A 26,310-nucleotide genomic window follows, 5' to 3' on the forward strand; every position below is an offset into this window, starting at 1 on the left:
GACACTCATAGGCCCTGGGACATTCAACTGCCATTGACGTGTCCCACAGACCCAGACTTTAGGGGAGTGACACCCCCTGTATGGCCATCGGTGTTTTGCGTAGGCCCTACCTACTTCTGGGTCAACTGTTTTGGCCCGGTTGGTCTTTGACTCTTGTTCACTTTCACATGCATTTTTCCTTTCTTAGGTTACTGGGCATCCTTGGGGACCACCCTCTCTATCCCCCTTTGTACTTACCTCAGCAGACATATCATATGCTCCTCCGATATGCTGTAGATGGACTGGCCCTCCCACTTTCCTCTTGGCTCTCCCCCTCTTCCACACTCATTGGCTCTCCCTGCCCCAGTGACACTCTACATATCCATTTTACGGGCACATTCCTTAATCCACACCTATGACCACTGACTACGGGTTCAAAATCCTCACCCTCAATGTGCGAGGGCTTAATGCGCCAAACAAAAGAAAACAAATATGGTGATATCTACTTCAGCAGAATAATGAAGTTATTTTCCTCCAGGAGACTCACATTCTCCGACAAGACACTCCATGCATGGCACACCCTATGTCCCCCTTCCACTATTAGGCATATGCCCCAACTAAGAGAGCTGGTGTTGAGATCGTTTGCAAGGCTACTTTCTGTTCTGGGGTCTTGTGCGTGGTTTGCTATTTGAAACTAACAGTACAATGCGGTCCACGCACCCCCTCTCTTTTAAACATCTATGCACCTAATCGAGCCCAAGATGCTGATCTCAGGGGCTTGCTCAAAGGTCAGTTATCACGGGAGGGGTGGATGTGGTTTTCGGGGGGAGAACTTAATCTGGTCTGGGATCCTGACCTCAACCGTAGTGCTATGTGCTTTCAGGGAATGGGTGCTAGCTCCATGGCCCTTAAAGAAGACATCACTGACATGAGCTTAATCGATGCGTGGCAATATCACCACTCAGAGATTAGGGACTTTTCTTTCTTCTCACATGTCCACCAGTCCTATTCGCATATTGATTACCTCTTTCTCACTCAATCTTTACTGCGCAATCTGGAAACTGCCCTAATATCAATATTTGACCACAAACACTTGGATCTAATTTGGTCTTGGTTAGGGGGAAAGGCTCAGCCCTGCCTGCGATGGCACCTCCCTTTGCAGTTACTGCACGATCCAGTGGATGTAGAGGACATCCTACAAGCAATAGCAAACTATTTTGATCTTAACTCACACCCTGAAACCTCGGCACATACCATTTGGGAAGGATTCAAGGCTACCATTCGAGGAGCCATTATCACTATATCTGTTGCCCGGAGAAGAAAGGCCAGGCTGGTTGAGACGGGCCTTGCAGCTGACATAAAGGAGCTGGAATGCCTGGACCACTCCTCCCCATCCCGGTGCAATATATGGCATCTAGCGTTGAGGGGCCAGCTACCGGTGCATCATACCAACAAGGTGGAACGTCACTTACTTGCACTCAAGCAGAGATACTATGGGGGTGAACAAGGTGGGAACCCTCGTGGCACAAAAGCTTTGGCGACAATGAACCTGCACACATATTTTTGGGTTTCAGGCTGCAGATGGTACTTGGGCAACCTCAGAAGTGGCCAAACAGCAGGCAACGACTTCTACCACAACCTTTACAATGGTAAAAATGCCTCTCCAGAGGCCATTGATAGCTATCTTGCGGGACGCAGGTGGCAAACTCTAGAGCAGATACACTCGGAATCCCTCGAGGCTCTGATCTCTACTGAGGAGCTTCAACTTGCTCAGAAGGACCTCCCCCTGGGCAAGACCCTGGGCTCTGATTGCCTCCCAGTAGTTTTTTATCATAAATTTCTACCCCCAACTACAGGATGATTTACTTGCACTGTTCAACACTTTCACAGCCATTTCTGGCCTTAACCCCCAATGTCTGAAGCAAAGATCACGTTGATTCCGAAACCAGGCAAGGACCCTATCTCTTGCGCCTCAAATCGCCCCATTGCGCTTTTAAATACCGATGCAAAGCTCTATACAAAAATTTTAGCAAACTGACCAGAACATTTTCTCCCGGGTCTTATCAACCCAGATCAGGTTGCCTTTATTTGTAATAGTCAGGGGCGAATAACGTTCGCTGACTAGCACACCTTGTGGAAAAATCCCACCGCCACGCTATCCTATTTTGCATTCTCTCCCTTGATGCAGAGAAGGCATTTGACAGGGTTTGTTGGCCAATTCTATAGGCGGTCCGTGGCAGGCTAGGACTAGGACCTTCAATGTCTACGAGAATAATGGCCTCCTACACCTCTCCCGGGGCCAAGATCCGTGTGAATGGAGGCTTATCCCAGACAATCCATCTACGGAGGGGCAAAAGACACTCTCTTGCCCCTCTTATTTGCCATTGAAATTGAAACCCTGCCGATTGTTATTCGACAATCAGAAGACATTGTGGGCATAACTTTTGGGTGAGAATGCACAAAACTGCCCTGTTTGCAGATGACCTCATGTTGACTCTCACCCAGCCTGAGTACTCCCTTCCGGCATTAGTACAGACGTTGAGCACCTTTTAAACGTTTTCGGGCTTCAAAATGAACATGTCTAAATCCCGAGCCTTAAATCTAACCATCTCCCTCGCCGCCTTATCAGTGATACAATCTCTCACACCTTTCCAGTGGGCCACTTGCTCTACTAGATACTTGAGCCTCAATCTGACACCCTCTTTAGCTACATGAACGACAGCCAATTGGCAAGAATATCGGAAATTTATCCTGGAAGATCTTTCCCATTGGAAGCCACATAAGGTTTCCTGGCTTGGTTACCTGAACACAATAAAGATGTCACTCCTCCCCAAGATCCCCTACCTCTCTCAGACCCTGCCCACTCTGATCCCTCAAGATGAGATTATACTCATTCAGTGAAATATAGGTTCCTTCATCTGGGGCGTGGGGGGACGGGGGGGGGAGTAAGCTCCCTTGCTTCCCAAACTCAATATTGATGCTACCTCGGGATAAGGGGTGTCTGGGATGGCCTAATCTTCTCAAGTACCATTGGGCGGCTCACTTATGATTTATTTCTGAGTGGGTTGTGAAGCATGGGTCCCTAAACATGTGCGGCCATAGAGTGCATATATTCACATACCTACAAAAACAGCTTTGTAAATGTAGGATGGGGGACCTTCATACGAGGTCTTACCACCTTCCCCTCACTTAACACTACCCTGGCGCAGAACTCAGAATTCATCTCAGCATTACAACCACATTCTTTTCATCATTGGAGGGAAGGGGAATGTTGCACCCTTAAAGATTTGTTTGAGGACGAATCCTTTAAAACTTTCAACCGATGTTAGCAAGAATTTCACCATCCTGTATCCACTAAGTTACAGTATATTCAACTTCGCCATTGGGCCCTCTTCCCACCCAACGCACAGGAAGCCACGGACCAGTTCACTGCCTTTGAGACCCTAGGGTGGTCGTTTGACGGAACTCGTGGGTTAATCTCTGGCACATACAAGGTTCCCCTGCACTCCACCCCTCCCATCCCACATCCTTATCAAACACAATGGCAAGAAAAGGTTTGTGAGGGTATAACCACAAAGCAATAGGAACAACTTTGGCGAGATATCCCTTGAATACACAAATGCATAACACAACTGAATCAGAATACAAGGTAATGACACGCTTGTATCTCACACCCAAGGGTCCTGCCTCCTCACAACTCTGCTGGTGTTGTACCGCAGCTTTGGGAGATTTCATACACATATGGTACCTGATATCTGATTGGATTCGGGTCAAGTTCGCCCTATATAAAACTCTGCAAAAAAATATATATATATATGGTGGTCCTGCCCCATTATCGCAAAAAATGTTTAAGAAAATCGTAGTTATATTAAAGAGACGGTGGGGTTCCCAATTCCAGATTCTTACTCAACCGTCATCCTATGAGTCCGACCTCTGCTCTTGCTAGCTATGACATACAGAATAGTACTGAATTAGTCACAAGTTAGGGACTACCAAGCAACTAATAGCCCTGCACTGATAAAAAACACATGCCCCACAAATGGCTCAATGATTCACACGCATGTGGCAGGTCCTCGCTATGGAAATTCTATCTCATAGAATCACTCACACGGAAGGGGAATTCACCCACATTTGGCAACCTCTCATACTTTATTTTTCGAGACTGGAACACTCATGCTTCACACCTCCTAGGCTCAAGGCCCTTCAGCTTTTTGACTGAGCATCCATGCCTTGCCTGAATAGCTGGTCTCTGCTCCCTGCCTTAAGCTCTCCCCTTATAGGTCCACATGGATTCGCTACTTGCAACAGATGGCTTCCTTTAACCTACAAATTAACTTCTCCTTTCTATGGGCATTCTTGTTTATTTTTTATGTTCTATAGTCGATTGTTTTTTTCTGATCCTATTAGCTTGATTGTCCACAAGGACCTTGAGGACCGCGGCGATCCTGCGATAATAATGGGGATGTAAAACAGCTATATTGTGACGGGTGACCTTAGTGGTGTAATATAATGGGACATTGCAACCTTGATGCATCTAAAGAACAATGCTTATTCATTGTGGTTTTTGTTTATGGAAACTGTTAATAAAGAGCTATCCAAGTTTTAAAAGAAACCTCTATGGTTGTGAGCCTACATTATACGGGGTCCCTATGCAAGTACCCCCGAAACAGGAGTCACGGTCAACCTCCAGTATTTTAAATGTACAAGGATGAAAGATTAATGTGTGCTTTCTATTATTAAAGTTCCATTGGGCAGGTGTTGTGTGACATTAAAGGAACATTATCTCTCAAAGTAACTGTTTACATTCATCTTAGTGTTAAGTAAATACACTCACAGAGTTGGTGCAGGGCGCAAAGCGTATTTAATGCGGCCCAAGATGGGTGCAGCCAGTCCTCCTCCTCAGCTCCTTCTCCCTCCGAGGCTCCACGGCATCTGCAGGGACATCCTCAGATCTCTAACAGGACAGAACTCACCTGCCAATCCTTACTTAACAAGTGATGGGACAGGCCAAAAGTGCCCTCTGCATTATCGGCCCACAGTGTGTGCAGTTCATCGTCCAGCTTGAAACCATATATGTATATTCCCAACCTATACAACCAGAAACTTTTTCTCTCAATAATTGTTCTCTAGCAGATCCTCTTCTGATTTTCTTGATGCTGTTGCTAGGTAACACAATATAAGGAAACGTGGTATGGAGGAAAAAATATAGAACAGTATTTTTTGAAAAAGGACACTTAATTATCCTTTCATATGTGTTTAAATTCACATCTCATTTGCTTCGTTTTTTGCTGAGCATATACAAAAAACATATATTTACAAAACAACACCTCTGTACATATGACGAAACTACGCTACTATCCTAAATAATAATTTTCGATTATCGATCCACCTTTCAATAATGTGGACATCCCAGAGGGCATATACATTGCATAAGGAAATCAATATCTCCACAAATTCAAAAGCAATGCAAAGTTGTTAAATCCCCACACACTCAAATTATTTAGGATCCCTCTGTAAAACCAAAATGTCGACGCGGACGCGTTTCAGCCAATCAATTCCTTTTGGCCTCTTCAGGACAAGGAAAACAGCAGCAATCTTTGGCTGATTCCTCAACTCAGCATAACAAGCGTAAGTATTGTGTACTCGCAAGGAGTAGGGCGCCGGGGGTCCGACCCCTATGCCATCTCTTATTGGAAAATCAACTGAGCCCCCTATTCGTGTTCTAAGGTCAAGGGAATTCTTCCGCCGTGATTACACGCTTACTTCTCAACTATCTCCTCGATTTCTATTCCGCTTCTGCCGGTGCTAACTCTCTCGCTGCGCAAGTATGTACAACCAGAAACTTTTTCTCTCAATAATTGTTCTCTAGCAGATCCTCTTCTGATTTTCTTGATGCTGTTGCTAGGTAAAACATTTTCCTGAAAGCTCTCACGTGGTCTTCCCATCCTTCTTTACCAGGTCTGTTTGTAGAACATATGTACATCTTGTTATAGGAGCATTTGATCACATACACACAAAAAGTAGAATTACAGTCCAACAATTCATTAATATGGTATTATCTGGTGCCTGTCGCATCTTTGAAAGAACACGGTCTGTCGTTCACATAAGGCCAACAAAATCAGTTGCCACGTATAAAAAACCAATGTATGTCCAAGATCACATCTAATCTTTGAGGTTTTTTTTATTTAACTGTGCCACTTGGACACTGTATACTTTTTAGACTGATCTCCTCCCTACTCCTATAGATACACCTTTTAAAAGTTATTGTTTCAGGGAGTTATAGTTAGAAACATGAAGTCCATTATTAGTAGGTACCAATACTCTGCTTCCACAAAAATTAGTACTCGCAGTCACAAGCTAGTGGTAGCAAATCTATATACAGTGCCTGAAATTTATCTATAAAAGGGCAAGTACTGTCTCAAAGTGCCTGTTTGCTACTTATGATAATTGATGATTGAACAGTTAAAAATCTAGCAAAACTGGTTAGTGCGTGTACTGTCTCTTCAAATATAAAGACGCGCAGCAGATGCTCAGTACACATGCATGTGACATCTCGAACTCCTTTACGGTCGTGTGGATGGATTGAAAGAATCATTCCTGCTGAGAACAGTAGTCGAAGTGGGCAAGATCTGGAGGGCAAGATGGGCCCATACTTTACTAATTTAAGAAAAACTGTTCCCCTACTTTTTGTGAAAAGAGAATTGTTCCAGGACGGTTAATTCTTAGGGTTGAAATGCTTCAGCTGAAGTGTAAGGCAGTGAGTCTCCTTTGTTGAGAAACTGAGTGACAGGCAGCTAAACAAGCCTTCTTGCCAGGGTGCCCGCTTTCCTTAAAGAAACATAAATGTGCACACCTGGGTGATCTGCAAATGCAAAGGGTGCTTGGAAGCCGGTATTGGCTTTAACTGATGTAATCACTTGAAGCTTCCCTATGACACATTTATTCTTTTTGAGTGGGAGCTGTGAAGTGGGTGCTTTTAATGGACAGTTATCAAAACAGTTGCACTGTGTACAGTGAGGGTATTACCAACACCTATATTTTGGAAGCTCTTCATCGTAAACTTGTTTGCACGTTTTGTAGCAGCCTGTCTTATACTGTGTATGATACAAGTTTAAAATATTGGCTTACATGTTCATATTCCTGTCTGTCACAGGTTGCATGGGACCTCTTAGCACTAAACATGAACAAATCACTATTCTCCACCTCATCCACCCGGATGCAATTCTTGGGCTCTCTGGTTACATACACAGGACGCTGCAGTGCGTTAGCTAATAGATTTTTCACACTGTGCAATAGTGCACTACCACTGATTTACTTAACTTGCCTTTATTTTTCATTTAAGCTGTGCCTTGTTGTATATGTAGTTACCTTAAGGTAAAAGACTGAAAAAACGTACAGAATGTTTTGTTTTTCAGCCGCGCCTTTACCCTCGCCCCGTCCCCTATGCGTGCAGCATCACAGTTCCCATACATTTGTATGCACTTTGACCACTGGCTTTGAATAGTGGGCAACTCAACGTTCTATGTCGGAGGGGCCGCCGTCTGCGTTGAGGTCCTGGTTCATACCAGACACAGACAGATATGCATAGTAGTGATTTACCATTTGGTAACTATATTTGGTAAATTCGGCACCCTCTGTATCTACCAGTCTTATGTAGAGCGCTCTAGCACATTAGAGTAATGCTCGCGCTATGTACAAAATAAATAAACACACCAACCACCCGCCGGTTCGTCCCACACATGCCTCTAGCAGCGGTGATCGCCCAGCCCCACGCTCTCCCAGGAAGACATCCGCTCGGAGCAATTCCAAGGCTTGAGCTCAGCGCTGGCTGCTCGGACGCTGACAGGCAGCTCCAGGATCCAATGTCAGGCCGCTTTTGCCCCCGGAGGGCGGGCCTCTCCCGGGAGCTGGCCCAACCGGCGCCGGCAGGGAGGCACTTCCTCCAGGACTGCAACCATTGGAGGTGACACGTAAGTGGAGAACCGGGGAAAGGTACCTCCAGGACGGGCCTGGCGCGACTGGGAGGCGCCCGCGGGACATGCCTCCGGCCTTTGTGTGCACAGTGGCCGCGGGGCGGCGCTGCTGAGCCGGGAGGCGGCCCTGGAGGAGCAATGCATCTGGCGTTTGCAAGCCTGCGGGTCTGAGGCTCTGTGCTGAACTTCCCGGACACCGACGGTCCGCCTCGGGATAGCAACAGTTGCAGCTCTCGCTGTCCGTGCCATGACCCCGGGGCAGCCAGGGGCAGAGCGCGTGTGAGCCCCGCAGCCGGCCTCCCGCCCGCAGCTAGCCCTATGAGAGAGACGATGGGGAACGGGTTCTGCTCCCGCAGGCAGCGGAGGGTTTTCCAGGTCCTGCTGCTGCTCACCGTGGCGATGGGCTTCATTTACGGGGCCATGCTCTACGACGACTTCCGAAACCAGCTGAAGAAGGCGGAGGCGGTGGCAGCCAAGTACCAGCAGCACCAGGAGTCCCTGTCCGCACAGCTGCAAGGTTGGTACGACAGCGGCTTCTAGGCGCCACTGCTGTCTCCGTGCATCCCTTTGCTGGGTCTGTTTGTAAGCATGTGTTTCTTTCACATCGCATACGCGTTAAATTGCATGCACTCCAGCTTAAAATCGCGACCGAACACCCTTCCTTTTTTATTATTAATTAACATGTTGTTTATTCTGAAAATTGCCCATCTATTCGTCATTATTTATAATTTCTCCCGTGAGCCTTCCTAAGTGTTAGCATATGAGCACATGTCGCCATGTGTGTAAACTGCACTTTTAACAGCATTTAGTGCATTTGAGCAGAGTACTTCTCAAGAGGGTCAACTCTGTGTCCACAAGGAGCTTTCACTTATCTTGGATAGCTCAGTTGCTTCGTGTGCTTGCTGCAGATGGCTGTAGCCTGTACGCCACTAGCTCCATTACATGAGAACCTGACTCAGTCCCTCTCCCCCCCCCCCCCAATCAATAGAATAAACTCGTGCCATTCCGTTTGTTATTAGTCCAGGGTGGTACTGCACCGTGAAGCCACAGTACAGTGCTGTGTAAGACACACTGTTCTTGTTCTCAAATTGCACCCACCACGTCTTCAGAGAACCAGGGAAACTTAGTGTAACTTGATTTCGTGTAGCATTTGCACAGCTCTGCTGAAAGGGCCAGAATAAGTGTGTGTTCGCCTGGCTCCACTGGGTACCTGGGCATGGAACAGACCCGGCATTGTTATCACCACCTCCTCTGTGCGAAAAGGGGGCGCGGCCGGGTGGGTCTGTGTTAGTTCTCCATGCGTGCCGTCCCTGGGGCCCAGAGGGTGTAAGGCACCCTGGCAAGTGATGACACAGGCGGTGCCTCTCTCTTCTTCACTTGTGGCTGCGGGCGAGGGAAAGGCAGCAGCGTATGAATGAAAAAACCCACAAAACTGCCATTTGGAAAAGTTCCTGCCCAGAGGCTCAGTAACATGCCAAGTTTACTTTCTTTGACACAACAGCTCGTTCTCCAACTTGAGTCCACTGTGTCCACACTGTTTCTAGGTTAGATCTGGACATACGTTCACGGTCTGTAATTTTATACCTCTCTGCCTCTTTGCTGCATTGATTGCGCCTGACGACTTCACCATGGGCTACATTTTAAACAGTTACGTTATTTGTATATTTATCTGAAAAGTACTTTCTGAAACGCCCCCTCCCTTAAATCCGAATGTTTACCAACTCTCAGCAGCGTGTGGGAGGGCACACGGCTGCCCCCGATGCTCGCCCATGTGGAATGTGTGACTTGTGTGAGCAAGTATTTTGGTTTGAAGCTCGCTTCCGACGTTGCAATCCCAGACATAGTTGTTTGTTTAAATCATTTCTTTCCAACAAACATAGTCCATGTGTGGCTCAGCTCGGTTTACTGTTCAGAGCTGCCGGTGGCATGCGGCTTCGTGGCACTTTGCAAAACGGCCCAATGGTAAATATGTTTATAAGGGGCGGCAGTACCTTACATCCGGCACCATCGTTTAATTATTGTTTTATACAAAGTGCCGTGTTTAATTTCTGTAGAGTGTAAACACAAAATGAATTTGTTCTGCGCACTGGATAATGACATCAAAACTGTATTTGGATAATGTTAGGCAATAGTTTAATTACTAGACAAATTATCGGGAATATAGATTTTGCATCGAATGGCCGCAAAGGAGGCTCGTTGACAATGGAAAATTGTGGAGCCAGTTATGTTCCTCATTGGGACTTACTGTGTGGGGGTTTAATAAGTCTGGAATCTGTAGTCGATGACGACGCGCTGACGGGTGGAGAGCTTTCTGAAACCCTGCGCGTGGGGAAGTGTTGAGTTGGATGTATACAACTTGTTCTCTCTGGCTTCCTGCCTCATCTTCAACTGACTAATTCGTTATGCGCTTAGTTTAGTTGTTGCTGTGACTGCTGGCTTCTGAGTCCAGCTGGCTGGCATGGGGGCTGTCTTTTTTTTTTTTTTTTTTTGTTTTATCTGTCTGTCGGGGGAAGCGGGAGCTACTGGGCCCAGCCGTGGGGGAGGAGGCCTTTCACTCGTGGTGCACTATGGATCCTGCGCGACCGGGCCAAGTGCCCCGTCAACACTTGACTCTTGGTGGTAGCGCTGGTCTGGTTGAGCTGTCCAAGGGTTCGCGGAAGCAGGGGATGTGGATGGAGGGGTTTATAAAACAGGCTCACAACTCGCGATATGTTCGGTAGCAGCAATAAATCATTAGTTAAGTTTTTGCTTTTATGAAAAAGTTGTTTTTATATAGTGGGAGCCTTAATTATGAACCAGTTATGTGAGAGCAAGAAAAGCAAAGACAAGAGACATCTGAAAGATCATACAGACTAACGGAGCTGTTTATACAAAATTGGCACTTACGTTGTTTTTTTTTTTATATATATATATATATATATATATATATATCAGTTCAGTTTTAATTCACGTTTATTTGGACCGTAGATCCATAAACAAAACACACAATATTTAAAATTACATCTTAAAAAGTTCATATATATATCCCTTATATTCAGTGGGAAGGAATTGTGTGTGAGTCCATGAAGGCAGAAGGAACGGAATCTGGACAGTGTGAAAGGTGGATTTGATGGAGTAAGGAAGTGCTGATGCTGGCCGTAAGATAATCTGTTGCGATAACATTTCAGAATGGAAGTCGTGGGATGTCCTAATGACAGCCTTGTCTGGCAACATTAGGATTTTTTGAATGACCTTATTCCAAGTAGAAAGAGAATCAGTTTGTTGGCAAGAGAGTGAAGTATAGGTGTTTCTTTGGCGATTGCGCTGCACTCCAATAGTAAAGTTTAAGAGTTCTCCACGGTGAACTAAGACACCATGAGGAACACCCGCTATTGTGTCAGATTTTGCACATCTTTAGGATATGGTAGCTTGGTGCTGGATTGGAAGATTCCAACTCCATGAGGAATTGAAAAAAACAAAACAAAAAAAAAACTAGTTTCTTCTAACGAGGCAATACATTGAAATGTCTTGAGACACATAGATAAAACTAGGAGAAGATCTAGCGGTGGGGGAGGGTGCGGAATTGAAGGACCACCTTCCTTCAGTAGTAGAGCAAGACGGAGCGTACGGCCATCCAATTGTGAATAGTATTATTATTCTTTTGCCATTTATGAAGGAGTGTGCAAAACAGTGCTCCTGGAGGCGGGGGGGGGGGGGAGGGTGGTGGTGGTGGTGGTGGTCAGGTGATGGTGGTCAGGAGGTGGTGTTCAGGAGGATTTTTGAGGAGCATGGGCCCATAACATAGTGGGAGTTGAAAGCACTTGCCAGGGTCTAGTTTAATTTTTATGGACTTTATCTAAGTGTGCTTTGCGATGGGTGATGGTCACTAGAGTGCTTCCTTTTAGACCAGGGTGTCGTAGATGGGTGACTAATGTTAAGATTTATTTGAAAGATGATGATAGCGATGAGGGTGTGGACAGAGTGAATACTGAGAATAATGACTCCTCCACGTTGATATTTTGCTTGGGGGTGTGAGAAGGAAGAATGGTCCGTGTAGAGAGTTTAAAATGCGACAAAGTATTTGGCTGTAATCTTGGTTTCAGTGTTATCTGTGAAATGTAGTGGGAGGTTGGAAATCAAAATATTCAATGATGTCAGAAGTCTTGTTGGACACAGACTGGACGTTCCTAAAGAGAGAAGTAACTAGGAGGGTAGATGAGATGGTTTGTAAGCGGTCTAATGTGTTGACTGCAAGCAAAGAATGGGAGATTATACAGAGTGGTTGCTTGATATGTGGCTGTGGAACTGTGTGCAACAGTGGATGTTAGTTTAAGAGAGAATCCAGGTAAATGGAATGAGTGGTAGCGTCATTATGTCCTGAGTGTATTTTGAGGAAGATGGTTTGTCTGACAACTGAGCCCATTTGGTGGTTCAGTAGCCAACTTTATTAAAGGGGATGCAATAAGAATGGTGGTAGCAGAGTCGCAGGGTGAAACAAATTACAGCATGCAGCAAAATCATGTTTTCAGTGTGTGGATCAAAAATGCCAGTGTGGAACACATTTACTGTGTGTCTCAAAATCATACTAGCAGCAAAGTCCCCTGGAGGTATAGTTTAGATTTATCAAGAGCACACAAATGTATATGTGGATATACTTGTTCTCACGGAGGTATCGGATACACATCTGTTTCCAGGGCACAAGTCCTAAAAAAAAGAAGTGGGGTGACCTAACCAGGTTAGGCAGTATGCAAGTGAAATCATGACGCGTGCCATCACAGCGCATGATGTCACGACATGTGACACTGCGCGTGACATCATAGGAAGTGACTTCACTGGAAGTGAAATCACAAAAATTGATATCCGGTATTAAGACCTCATGCATATGTTTATCAGGTATATCAGGAGTACATTTAAGCGCGTTATGATATTTAACAAATGAGATGTGATGTAGGGGGTTTACCAAAATAAGCGGCACAACTCCGACGCAAAATCTGGGCCTCAACTAATACATTTGTTTTGTAAACCCTTCCACAAAAAAAATGACAAAAAAGAGAAGCATGGCAGTAGATGTGTTCTGCTTAATTGGTTGCAAAGTCTACATTTTCCAATATTTTATTGGGTTAAGGCATCTGCTGTAAATGTGCCCAGTAAATCTCGGGTAATAGTAATAATGGTGAGATAACTCTGGAATTTAACGCATTTGTTGGAGAGATCTGTGTCTTGTGAAGTCCCAGATTTGAATCCAAGTAGTATAGAAGGTTACTGTGTCTCCTACTAAGCACATCATGTAACATGCAAATGACAGATATGTATTTTATGTAGACAGGAAAGTTGGTTACTGCTATTAAAAAGGAGATCCTTATTTTACCTGCAGTTCATAAATTGTAATTCTTGTAATACAGCACAGGGAGTTATGAAGGACATGTGACTCCTATACCTTGTACCCCTGTCTTATGTAACTCATCTTGTACATTAATTTACACATGTATATGATTTATTGTCCATGTATAATGTGTATGCTGTGTAAAGAGATCAGACACCTTGCATTGGGTTGCGTAGCGCTATTAAAGAAAACAAATAGTGCTACTGAAATTATTTGTGTAAATACTGAGACCGGCCTTCTTACAGTGCATGCATCTCTTTTATACAGGAACAGAACAAAAACAAAACATTTCTCTTAACCCCTTCGGCGCGGATCCGCGCCGCGCTGAAGGTTTTGGGCGGGGCCATGACGGAGCGGTTCCGTCATGCGTACAGCGCAACCGACACGCATGACGGAACCGCTCCGTCATGCCCATCGAAAGGGTTAAGTACCTGTAAAGAGATAACAAGCTGTGTGCCTTTGTTTTGGCATTTACATTTAAGTGTAAAGTTCCCGGCCACCTCCAGTCAGGAAATTCAAACAAAAGGAGGCATGATGGCCCCTCAACTTCGGCCTAACTGGAGGTGAAAGAAAAAAAAAAAAACGCCCGTCCCTTGCTTGCACGTAGCTGCTGGGAAGCGAAAGCAGACCACGTACATGCACTGCTGAACATGTCCCAGTGTCTGAAAATTACACAAATGTAATTAAGGGCGTGGCTTAAAAACATGTAAGTTAAAAATCTGTGCTTAGCATAGTGTGCCGCCCGACTTGTATTTTTCTATTTCTGTCATTGCATTCAGATATGATACAACAAGTAACACCATACATTCAGCAAGTCAGGACTATTGGCTTTGTCAATGGTTGTTATTTGCATAAGATGATTAAGCAGCAAATGTGGCTTGTATATAATATTGAAACAGCTTCCACTTAAAGCACTGGTGGCACCACAACAATGTTGCTGCTCCTGAGTTTCAACAAGAGAAGGGAAATCCAGATAGAAAATGGCGCTCTTGAAAGGATTTCCCTTCCCCTACAACACTCCCCTGGCATGACGTTATGCTTTAACTTCTCCACTAGTGAGCAGTGTGAGCACGCGCACATCGATGTGCCTGCTGTCACTGCTGTCTGGAAAAAAATGGACCGCTTATGCCAGGGCGCAAAACAGAACTCGATAGAGACCTGTTTCGAGGCCCCCTTTAAAAAACTGCCGGTACTCAGACCCGGTGAAACCCAGCTCACTAAAAGCCCTGCACCGGTACAAGTTAAGCCTATTTCTGTGGGGCCCAACGTCTTGGCAGGGGAGACGGTGTCCACCCTGTGAAAATAGTGGGTGGACCACGTGTACCTGCGTGTACCCCCGACTTGTGCCATGTCTGTTTCATTCAGATTAGAGATCAATCAAACCAGGTGAATACATATTTACATACTGCATTGAGCAGAGAGTGATCATTGGTTGTGTAGGCTGCAAAAGATGATCATGGAGAGGTTTTGGTCCTTGGCAGAGGAGGCCCAAACAATTGATGCCCTTTGTAGAAAAATCCCCTAATGAGATGCCCTTGAAAGCATTGTTAAATGGGAGCTGGATGGAACAACCTAATCGCCAGTTGGGTGGCTTGCCGAATCTGCCTGACCGGCTTGTTGGTTGTGGGCCTGCTGTGGTTGTCAAATGTTGGGAAGAGCCTGGGGAAAAGGGGCCTCATGCTTACCCTCTTCTACCCCTAATTTATGTAATGGTCTTCAGGTACAGGAAACAGATCTCTGCAGTATTTTGCTGTAACAGCTAATCCAGACTGTTGGTTGAGGGAGGACCTTACATGAATGAGCCATTCTTGTCTTTCACTTGAACCTTGATTGTTTGGTATATGTCCAGGTGTTTTTATTTGCACCCTCCACACACTGCCTAACATAGTCACAATCACCTGCAGTTTGTATTGTGTGTCTTTGCTCTCTTCATTTAATTCTAAATGTTCGACACCACAGTTAATATCTCAAGCTCTTTCCATATTTTACGCTTTTGTGTCTGTGAATGTCAATGGGTTTCTTTTTATCAGAAAGTGAGCCCAACGTTAGAGGCTGCGATAGAAGAGCGCAGTGTTAGCTGCTCCGGCTCGGCTCATAGTGTAGCCACTTTTTAGGGGAGGGGTATCTCTGCTACTAGACTCCGCACACCAAGCAGCCTAGGATCTCTGCTACTAGACTCCGCACACCAAGCAGCCTAGGCCTGTACATATTTCTATCTACTCTTCTGCCTCAGGGTGACACATCCACTGGCTTCATCTGTTCCATCCCCTAAGTTCAAGGCTATAAGGCCTCTCACTCTTATCTATACCCAAGTTGCAGTCTGGTTTCATTAACTGGTGGGACCCAGAGGAATCTGAAATTGGAAAGGTATAGGCTGAAATTTCGGAGATTTATTTTGGGAGTATTGTGTTGTGTTGTATTGTAATTGCATTTATATAGAGCTTACTACCCCATACGAGACGTTGAAGCCCTTTTTCGGCAAGATGAAATGGAGAAAAGTGTGGGGTAACAGGGGCCGGAGTTATGAGGGGAGGGAAGTGAGGGGGTAAGAGAGGCAGAGAAGAGCATGGGAAACAACAACAGCGGTTTAGATGGTTTGATATACGGGTGGGCCTTGTAGCATTTATGGGATTGTTGGGAATGAGCCATGACCACAGTGTTCCAATGTAAGTTAGGCGTAGTGGCAGGAAATTCTGGTAGAGCTAGAAAAGGGGGACTGATAGAAAAGGCAGTGGTCTCCTCAAACAAGGGAAGCCTCTTTTCTTTTAACTTGCATGGAGAAGGAGAAAAAAATGGATGTGTAATCCGCTTAATTGGTGACCCAGCACAATGGTGGTCATGTGACGAAAATACACTATTGGTGGTCCCCTGTTTCTGTAAGCATGGCATTTTGTGATTGCATTTAGCTGGGAGCAACCGCGTTGCACTTCCCCAGAAGAAGGGATGCTTTTTCTCACCAGCATGATGAGAGTGACAATGTAGAGCAAAAAAAAGTGGATCTGAGCATTTTTAGCCTGGCACTGGTCCCTCTCAGAGGTTTTTGTGAGATGTCAGAGCAGACACCATAGTTTCATAGTTCTTAAGGTGGCAGCAGCGAGTTTCAGTAGATGGAACAGTTAGGTACACAGGGGGGAAGGGGACAACAGTTTCCATTAGCTGAGAATCTCATTTTCTGGGTAGGCATAACTCGGCTGCGGTGTGGCACCCTGCAAGTCACCTGACTGTCCTATGTTGGAATCTGGGTAGGGTCACTGATGGAAAGTCATCAGCCTCCACAATGAAGGGAACTTTCTTAGTCTGCTGGTATGGGAAGCGGGGGAGAAGGGGGACCATGAACTGTAGGATTTTTAGCCTGTTTGTGACCTCATGGGGTGGCTGTGTGTCCTCAGGGTCCTCTGACATATAACTTATGGAGGCCTCAGTGTGGCAACAGGGTGTTTTGGAAGGTAATTGGGTTGAGGATGCAAGGAGGAAAGAGTGTTTTTTACAAACCAGAAAATGCAATTACTCTTTAGTTGAAAATCATGCTGCTGACAAATTAGATGCTCCTTGACAATGTTTCATTTTTATTTGCAAGCCGTAGGAGCAAAGGGGCAGAAATGCTGTTCTAGGTTCTCTATAGGTAATGCTTAAAGTCTGTCCACGATCCGTATTTTTATTTATTTTCTTATTTTCTTTTTATTTGCAGTGTAGTGATGTTCTGACTCCTTGTGTTGAGTCTGATTCCAAAAGGTTTAGTATTTCTTACAGAGAAGTGGCATCCTTTTTTTTTTTTTTCTGCTCAGTAAATTATGCAGCGGTCTTGAAGATGAATCGGGCTGGTAGAGGGGCAGGCAATTATAAGCCCATCGGGGTGGGGGGGGGGGAGTGACCACTCAACTTACGTACTTTAGGCGTTGCAAAAGCTAATCAGTGGGAGCCCATTGAATATGGGGAACACTTGGAGAAGAAAATGGTTTGGATAGGAGTTCTGAACTGTGCTTCATAAAGGCAAATCTTTATTCTGCATTAAGTGTAGTTGGTTCAAAGTGGCCTGTGTTTTATTGGTGACAGTGATTTTGAAGATAATGTGACAGTTGGAATTAAAGTCTTGTTATGATTTTGGAAGTTGTACTGTGAATCAGTCTATTTTCATCCTAAAGATCCAGTCCCAGGCCAGGGCAAGTCGTATTGACATTGAGGATGGATTCCTTCTTGTATGACTATGCTTACTTGACAGAGAGGCATCGATTGGGAATTCCATGTAAAATCGTATATTCTTAGTGTATTGCTAAATCTTTGTTCTCCTCATTGGCAAGGAAGGTTCCAGACAGGCTTATGTGCAGAATGTAGCTCACTTTTTCACTTGATTTGAGCATGGATAATTGGCTACTGCATGGGTCCCTTGCTCACTTTGCCACTGGATTCAAGCTAGCCTGGCTGATGACGGCTGATTAGCCAGAAACCGGTCCAGGATGCTTGTTTCCGGTCCAGGGAAGACCTGGCTTGGCAGTTCGGGCTGGACTGTTTCCATGAGGCACAGGGTCAGACTGATTTGCATATGTCCATGTCTGAGCTGGGGTGGCGGAGTGAGCTAAAGAATGATGATGGATCAAACCCAGATCAGTTGAATGGGGGTGAGTGCTTGCAATGTTCAACACTCCGTCCATCATCCCCTTTGGTTTTACTGCAGCCCCACACCCATTGCAGATGAATTACTTAAACTGAAGTTGCTTCTGCTCCCATTTGTTTTCTTGAGTAAGCACCAGTACAAGAACAGATCTTTGTGAAACTCCATGAGTTGTGGTGATCTTTGGGATCTGTATATACCTGGATGAGTCCCTAATCATCATTGAGGTATATTCAGAAGAATATCCTAAGAATGCAAAAGTAAACTATTTGCAGGTGGAAATAGTAAAAAAGATTTGTGGGCATTTACTTTCTGTGTGTATAAATTGGAAGACTTTTAACTTTGGCAGTCAAGCTTACTCGTTCACTGCAGGTCAGTATTGTATTTTTAACCATCATTGGCAGGTTTTAAAACTCAAATCCTGTTATTTGCTGAGGATACCCTGTTGATTTCCAAGACCCCGTTAGGCCTCCATAAACTTTTGGATTGTTTTAACGAATTCTGTGCGGAGTGGGGCTTGGAAATTAACACTTCAAAGACTAAGGTGATGTCTTTTAGGCAGCACAAATCCCTCTAAAGCACACTAATCCTGGGAGGAACCTCTCTTTAACAAGCTGACACCTTTACATATCTAGGGGTTACTTTTGCAGAGGGTATGTCTTGGCAACCACACATTAGTAAGGCCACAACCAGGCTAAAGCAGATCTCTGGCGCAATATTTAAGGAGTTTTTGACATCTTATTCTAAACCCATTACTCCTGCACTTAAAATTTATAATGCCAAAGTCTGGTCTCAAACCCTGTATGGGGCTGAGCTGTGGGGATTTGCCAAACATGATGACATCATAAAGTTTGAGAACAAGTTTTTCAGGAATTTGACTTCCCTCTCATCTAGTACTCCGTTACGTTCATTGTTCAGTGACCTAGATGTTATAAGGGCCACGTATAAAATTTGTCTACAGCCATTGTTGTACTGGAAGCGCTTGTGGACCACTCCCGAGCTTGCACAATACACTGATAGCTTAAACAATGTCATGAAGGCTGACAAACTTAACTCAATCGCATGGCTTTCAAATATGAAGTCAGCCTTGAATTCATTAGACTTTCATGATCTGTGGAACCAACCTAATGCATCTGTTTTCCCATCCAAAGATGAGTTCAAAATGAAGTACTGGCTACTTGTGGATGACTAGGTCCTTCGGAAGTCAGCCACTGCTAAGCTTACAAGCCACTACATGGACATCAAGATAGGGCCGGGACGGGAACTATTCTGGGCTGTAGGCACGGTACCATTGCATACAAAACTTTATTTCCAGTTTAATATAGGTACCCTACCTCTTGGGTAATTCACAGCAGGTTGGAAGGGTGAAGGAGGTAGCCCTTGCCCTTCGTGTGACCATCAGAAGGAAAGTGTTTTTTATACGTTATGTTTGCCTGCCCAGGCTATTCTTCCACCCGGTATAAATGGCAGGCACCAATATGTAGGTCACTAGGTGTACGGAATCACCAGGATTCCCTCCGTATTCTCAGATCAGATTCTTCTATAACACTGGTCATCTCTGTTGCAAAATGTTTGGGTGCAATGTGGGTATCTTAAATGTGCCCTATCTGGGTTATTTCTTTCAATACCCTACTTTTAATGATATGTCTTATTCATAAAAATCCGTTCTTAACTGTATGTAGACATATATGCTATATGATTTTAGGAAAATGTATGTATTTTCTTTAATTGTTTTAACGTGCACGCCGCTGTGTGATCATTCTCTTATGGCCCTGGCAGCTGAAATATAGAGTTTTTGATAGATTGAATTATAAACCTTCCATGGCACAGACGTTTTTAAGGTGTACGTGTTTAGATGAAAGATGTTGCTCTGTTGGAGGTGGGGTATAAAAATCACAAAACAGTAACAAACACTCCATCTACTCTAGCATGGCCACCTGTGATGGACATGCTGTTGAACACTGGATGATTCCGACTGGGGTCTTTGAGGAATCTCAGGATTGTGTTGTACGTCCCAATTTGAGAGCCTGCAGTGCTACAAGACTATTCACTTGGCCTGTGTCCCCCATTCAAATTAAAATGGCATAATATTTCACCTACTAAGAAAGCGCATACTAAGGGGATAGCAGAACATTCTTACTGTATTACTTACCTCTGCTGGTAAAATATATATTCTCTTGTCTGAAACCGCAGATCTTAAACGTCGACAAAAGAACACTCCCCTATGAACAAACCTTGTCAAACCAATAGATACTGCTTGCATTTTGAGTCCCAACTGAATAGTGCAAAAAAAAACCCTGCTGCAGTGAAAATAGCAAAACTAAAAAAAAAAAGTCTGTGCACAGTTCATCAATGAGAGTTAAATGTCATTATTCGGGGTACTTTTGAGATGAAAACGAATCCCTTTCAGTGTAATCCAGTCTCCTCCATAAGAGGCGTAAGGATACACAAAGCAGAAGTTCAGAGACTAGCTCCAATGTGTGGAGCCAGAGCACACTATATATAGTTTAATGGTTTGGGAACAATAGGGCTGCACGCTGCGTTGCCAAGCGAGACTTAAAAAAATTGCAAACACCCTATGAAGCTTTATTATGCGAATTTATTAACAAAATGGGTTCAATAGACGTTTGATTCTGATGTGGTTTAACATAGATAATTGCTGTTACGGTCACCACTGGGCAAACAGTGACTAAACACAGTGATGGATAATACGTTGCGTCAAGAGGAAAATCCTCCAGTGTTCCTATGCTACAAGGCGAACATGCGAACGAGAAATACTGTGTGATTTGTCTTCCTGCATAATATGCAGGATGGAGTAGTTATTGAAGCCCTGACATTTGGCATGTACTGTGTAAATGAAATGGTGATTTTATTACTCTGCATATGTTTGCCTGACTAAAGTCCTAGGTCCAACTATATAGAAGAATAACAAAGGGTTAATTTGCTTTCGGTCAAGTCTTTAGTATATTGTCCACTTGATCGATGCCCATTTAAAAAATAAAAAAAAAGGTTGTGATTATTGTGATGTTTGGAAAAGTAAGTCTTTAATCCTGTTAAACTTCCTATTTAGGTCTCGTGTAGCGTGCATGCGCTACTCGCTCTGCAAGGCATATTGTAGTAGGGTGAGTTTTACAAGTGGAGTTGAAGCTCGCTGCTTGTTTCCATTGGCTTGCGTCATCGTCCATGCTAAATGTTGGCTTTCGATTGTAAATGAGGCTTCTTAGTCCCTCCTTGTGACCTCCCTGTCTCCTTTTGGCCCCGCCCATCCGGACTGGATTGTATACTTGCGGCGTTACACGGTCTCCTTCATAAGTCTGTAAGTACTCTTTTTTTATTTTCATTTTCAGCGCAGTCCGCTTTGGCTGTGCTTGTTTCGTATTTGCAACGCTGCTGAGCGCGGCTCCCGCTTCAGGGACACCGCGCTAGGTTTATTTACTTATTTATTTAAACTGTAACACTGAGCGCTGCAGTGTGATGCGGGTATGCTGGAAGGGCGAGTCTGAAGTGAAAGCAGCATGTCTGGCATGATCGGTATCGTTATCGAGGGCCCCGGACCCTGGGGCTTCAGCTTCCTCTGTGCAATTGCACCACAAACAACTACTGTCCGGGCAACTATTTTATACCTTTGGGTTAGTGCCCGAACAAAGCAATCGGCAAATGAAATGTGACCAGCCAGCACACAAACTGGTTCTGCTTCTTGGTTGGTGCAACCAAGATCATGGACTCCATCGATGGAGACCTCTTCAGCGGGTGGCCTCCGAGGCTGCTAGACTTGCCCTCTACAACCAGTGAAGCGCCATGGCCAGTCATGACATCGAGGCTGCTGCGACCCTGGTGCCTCCCAGAGAACACTCAAGTCATGCCCTGTCCGAAGGCCCCAATGCTGTGGCCTAGTCTATATCTTAAAACTCCATTTCACCCGTGTTATACTGCCCGTCACATAAAAGGACTGCAACTATTGTTGGAATGGCGCGAACACCCTCCCTCTGGGTGGCGTTCACTGTCGTGCGCGGTGGAGCAACTCCCCACCCCCCCCGCACAGACTAGACCTGAGGGACAGCCCAATGGACCATAGCCAGCCCCACCCTGCTCTACCCATCTGAGAAAATCCCTTCACTTGGACGGCCTCGTCCCCGGTTCCCCCCCCTTCAACCCTGCAACTAGACCCGTTCCTGCCTCCCTCCCCCCCTCAGCCACCCAAACTAGTGCCCCCTGCCGTGTTTTCCCCAACACATCACCCACTTATCTCAATTCGCGCCCAAACTCCCTACACACCACCCGCTAACCTTGCTCGCTAAACCCTCTGTAGCACCTCTACTCTTCACAGATAGCCACACACCAGTATGCCGAGCCCTGAAAACATCCACCCTCCCTGAATCGCACCCAAATCGCCACCCTGCTATTTCCCAGCACTTGCACATACCTGACTTGCATTGACAATGTCCACCCTACACACCTCAAATCCACCCAATCATCCCTGCCCTGTGTAACTCACTTCCCCCATACTCTCGCACGCTGTTCCACTCCTGCCGCCAGATGAACCCAGCAGTGGGGGTGGGGGGGCTGAGGGGGTGATGCTCAGTCCTCCATGCCCGCAATGTGGCACCTGGGCCAAGCCTCTGCTACAGCCGCCCCCATACGCCCAGCGGAACTGGATCTACTCTCTGCCCAACTGTTCCAGTTCCTCCTCTTCCACCCCCGCCCCCCCCCCCCCGTTCCATGCCCTGCTACTTTGGAATGTGATCATTGCTCTGCGCCACCCTCCTTAACAACCCTCGGCCCTCCCTGCACTTCTCACCGCAATAACACATCTTCAGCCCTCTCCAGACAGCGTTTCACCCCCTGTCCATTTCTCCCGAGCGCCCGTAGGCACCACGGTTGACAAGGAACTGCAACCGATTTCATTGGCCCCAGAAGGATGAAAGGCCTACGTTCTGCTCCCGGGGTTGGCCTCCACTAAGGCCCCTGGTCCAGGCGAACCAAGGGGCAATTCAGCAGGTTCGCCCTCTAAAAACATCGGACCTTGTTCTTGGAGACCCAACTCCTGGAGACGTAATGATAATAGGGGGCAAGAAAGCACGTCATGCCTGCAGTACTAACTAGCATTTGCAATGCAATAGGTCTCGCTTTTACGCAAGTTTAAGCTATTGGCATTGTAAATGACAATGCCCTTTACTTATGTTTTAAAAAACAAAAATAACCGGCATTGTCATTTACAATGCCAATAGCTTATACTCGCGTAAAATGCGGGACCTAATGCATTGCAAGTGCTTGTTCTGAAACCTGTCCTGTCACTTCCTGCATTAAATCGCATGTAAATAGACAGACAGGAAGAGATGTCAGAATGAATGATAATTTTATGCAAAGGTTTCAGACAAGACCACAAGGACGTTTTCCTTGTTTGAACTTCTATAGTTTACAGCAAGATTTGTGTGTTGCTCATTCCACGTGCAACATTATATTTGTGTCCCCCTGATGTCAATAGGGCTTTCTGCTTCACAACTTTTAAATGACTGCTATTCTAAAAATTCCTACCGCGCGTGTGAAATATCTGTCTAGCGCCACATTTCACAAGCGTGGGCTAGTTTCTGACGCGCGATTCTGAAATGTTTCTGTAGGTTTTCAGCTGCTCTGTACTATATACATTCTAGGTAGTGTGGTTTAACCGCTTTGAGGCTGTAGGCAGACAACATATCCAATTAAGCGAATTTAAGAGGTAGGTGTTTTTTTGTGTGTTTTTTTTCTGTGTGCAACAATGGACCCCGCAATTTAATAACCAAATCTCTACAGATTTTAAGTATATGCAGGGCTTTAAGTGGGATGCAAAAACTGTGGGGGGAGGGGGCTCTCATAGGGGCGTGGCTGCTGTAATTAAGGGTGTGACTTAAAACACTTAAATTAAAAGTCTGTGTTAGCATAGTGTGCTGCCCCACTGGTATTTTGCTGCTTCTGTCCAGTCATCCAGATATATAACACAACAAGTAACATTACACCTACAACAAGCCAGGACAATTGGCGTTGTAAGCTCCATAAGATAAAAAAGCACCAACTATAAAAAAAATATTTAAAATGCTACTCGCTCTTGTGGGCTAGGGTAAGGCTAGAGCAGCCGACCTTCGAGCTGAGAAAAGAGGTTCGAGCCTGATGTCCTGGGATTCAAAAATGAATATATACCCTTGTGTAACCTAAACTGGCGCTCATGTAAATGCTCCAAGTGTGCGCTATATAAAAGTGAAAACCGAGGCTCTTTCAAGTACCATAAAAGGCAGTGACTGGTTGTACTATTGCAGAGTTGAGGGGTTTTGTTTACCCTGAGGATAAAAATGGAGAGCCCAATAGGAACCCGTCTCGGCACCTGCTTTTAACAAGCATTGGCATAGCCAATAGGTCTCGCTTTTGGGACCTTATAAGTATTTAGTTATGCAGCACAATATCCTTAGTGCAACCATATTAACTGTTGCCTGGTTAAACACTTATATGTCCCCAACGGCGAGACCTATTGGCTATGCCAATGCTTTTTTATTTAAAGGACAAACAGTGCTATCAGGCTCTGGCCGCCACTTGGGAAGGGGGAGAGAAAGAAGGGGGGGGGGGGAGAGAGAGAGAGAGAGAGAGAGATGGGTAGAGATAGAGGGGTAGCGAGAGCGAGATAGAGGGGTAGCGAGAAAGGGGTAGCGAGAAAGGGGTAGAGAGAGGGGTAGCGAGAGAGGGGTAGAGGGGTAGCGAGAGAGGGGTAGAGGGGTAGCGAGAGGGGTAGAGGGGTAGCGAGGGAGGTAGGGAGGTAGAGGTGTAGCGAGAGAGAGAGAGGGGTAGTGAGAGAGGGGTAGTGAGAGGGGGGTAGCGGGGTAGAGGGGAAGCGAGAGAGGGGTAGTGAGATAGGGGTAGCGGGTAGCGAGAGAGGGGTAGCGGGTTAGAGAGAGAGAGAGCGGGGTAGCGAGAGAGGGGTAGCGGGGTAGCGAGAGAGGGGTAGCGGGGTAGCGAGAGAGGGGTAGCAGGGTATCGAGAGAGGGGTAGTGGGGTAGCGAAAGAGAGGTAGTGGGGTAGCGAGAGAGGGGTAGCAAGAGGGGTAGCGAGAGAGAGGTAGCAGAGTAGAGGGGGAGAGAGGTAGAGGGGTAGCGAGAGGGGTAGCGTGAGAGAGAGGTAGCGAGGTAGAGGGGTAGCGAGAGAGAGGTAGAGCGGTAGCGAGAGGGGTAGCGGGGTAGAGGGGTAATGAGAGAGGGGTAGCGGGGTAGCGAGAGATGTAGAGGGGTAGCGAGAGAGGGGTAGAGGGGTAGCAGGGTAGAGGGGTAGAGGGGTAGCACGAGAGGGATAGCGAGAGAGAGGTAGCAGAGTAGAGGGGGAGGGGTAGCGGGGTAGCGAGAGAGAGTTAGCGGGGTAGCGAGAGTGGTAGAGCGGTAGCGAGAGAGGGGTAGCGGGGTAGCGGGGTAGCGAGAGAGGGGTAGCAGGGTAGCGGGTAGAGGGGTAGTGGGGTAGCGAGAGAGGGGTAGCGAGAGAGAGGTAGCGGGGTAGCGAGAGAGAGGTAGCGGGGTAGTGAGAGAGAGGTAGCGGGGTAGCGAGAGTGGTAGAGCGGTAGCGAGAGAGGGGTAGCGGGGTAGCGGGTAGAGGGGTAGTGGGGTAGCGAGAGAGGGGTAGCGAGAGAGGGGTAGCGAGAGAGAGGGGTAGCGAGAGAGAGGGGTAGCGAGAGAGAGGGGTAGCGAGAGAGAGGGGTAGCGAGAGAAAGGGGTAGCGAGAGAGAGGGGTAGCGAGAGAGAGGGGTAGCGAGAGAGAGAGGGGTAGCGAGAGAGAGAGGGGTAGCGAGAGAGAGAGGGGTAGCGAGAGAGAGAGGGGTAGCGAGAGAGAGAGGGGTAGCGAGAGAGAGAGGGGTAGCGAGAGAGAGAGGGGTAGCGAGAGAGAGAGGGGTAGCGAGAGAGAGAGAAGGGTAGCGAGAGAGAGAGGGGGAGCGAGAGAGAGAGGGGGAGCGAGAGAGAGAGGGGGAGCGAGGTAGAGGGGTAGCGAGAGAGGTAGAGGGGTAGCGAGAGAGGTAGAGGGGTAGCGAGAGAGGTAGAGGGGTAGCGAGAGAGGTAGAGGGGTAGCGAGAGAGGGGGGTAGCGAGAGAGGTAGAGGGGTAGCGAGAGAGGTAGAGGGGGAGAGAGGTAGAGGGGTAGCGAGAGAGAGGTAGAGGGGTAGCGAGAGAGAGGTAGAGGGGTAGCGAGAGAGAGGGGGAGCGAGAGAGAGGGGTAGCGAGAGAGGGGTAGCGGGGTAGCGAGAGAGGTAGAGGGGTAGCGAGAGAGGTAGGTCCCGAAATTGCATTCTGAAAGTAAGAAAAACTTGGTTTTGATAATACATTGTGAGCATGTAGTCTCACTATAGCCGCTATGGATAAGGCGCATACAAGACATTGTCAGTCC

At 46.3% G+C, this 26,310-nt stretch overlaps 1 protein-coding gene across 2 annotated transcripts in view; it reads left to right on the top strand.

Annotated features, from left to right (window-relative positions):
- The first annotated feature begins 7,911 nt into the window (after window positions 1-7,911).
- GOLIM4 (golgi integral membrane protein 4) overlaps window positions 7,912-26,310 on the top strand; it is a 311,354-nt gene continuing 292,955 nt past the window's right edge. For both annotated transcript variants that reach the window (XM_085635164.1, XM_085635165.1), the window contains exon 1: window positions 7,912-8,469. In XM_085635164.1, the coding sequence (XP_085491290.1) occupies window positions 8,271-8,469 (199 nt within the window). In that variant the 5' untranslated portion in view covers window positions 7,912-8,270. The remainder of the gene's footprint in view (window positions 8,470-26,310) is intronic.

Source organism: Triturus cristatus, chromosome 11 (genome assembly GCF_964204655.1).
Source record: "Triturus cristatus chromosome 11, aTriCri1.1, whole genome shotgun sequence".
Lineage (NCBI taxonomy): Eukaryota > Metazoa > Chordata > Amphibia > Caudata > Salamandridae > Triturus > Triturus cristatus.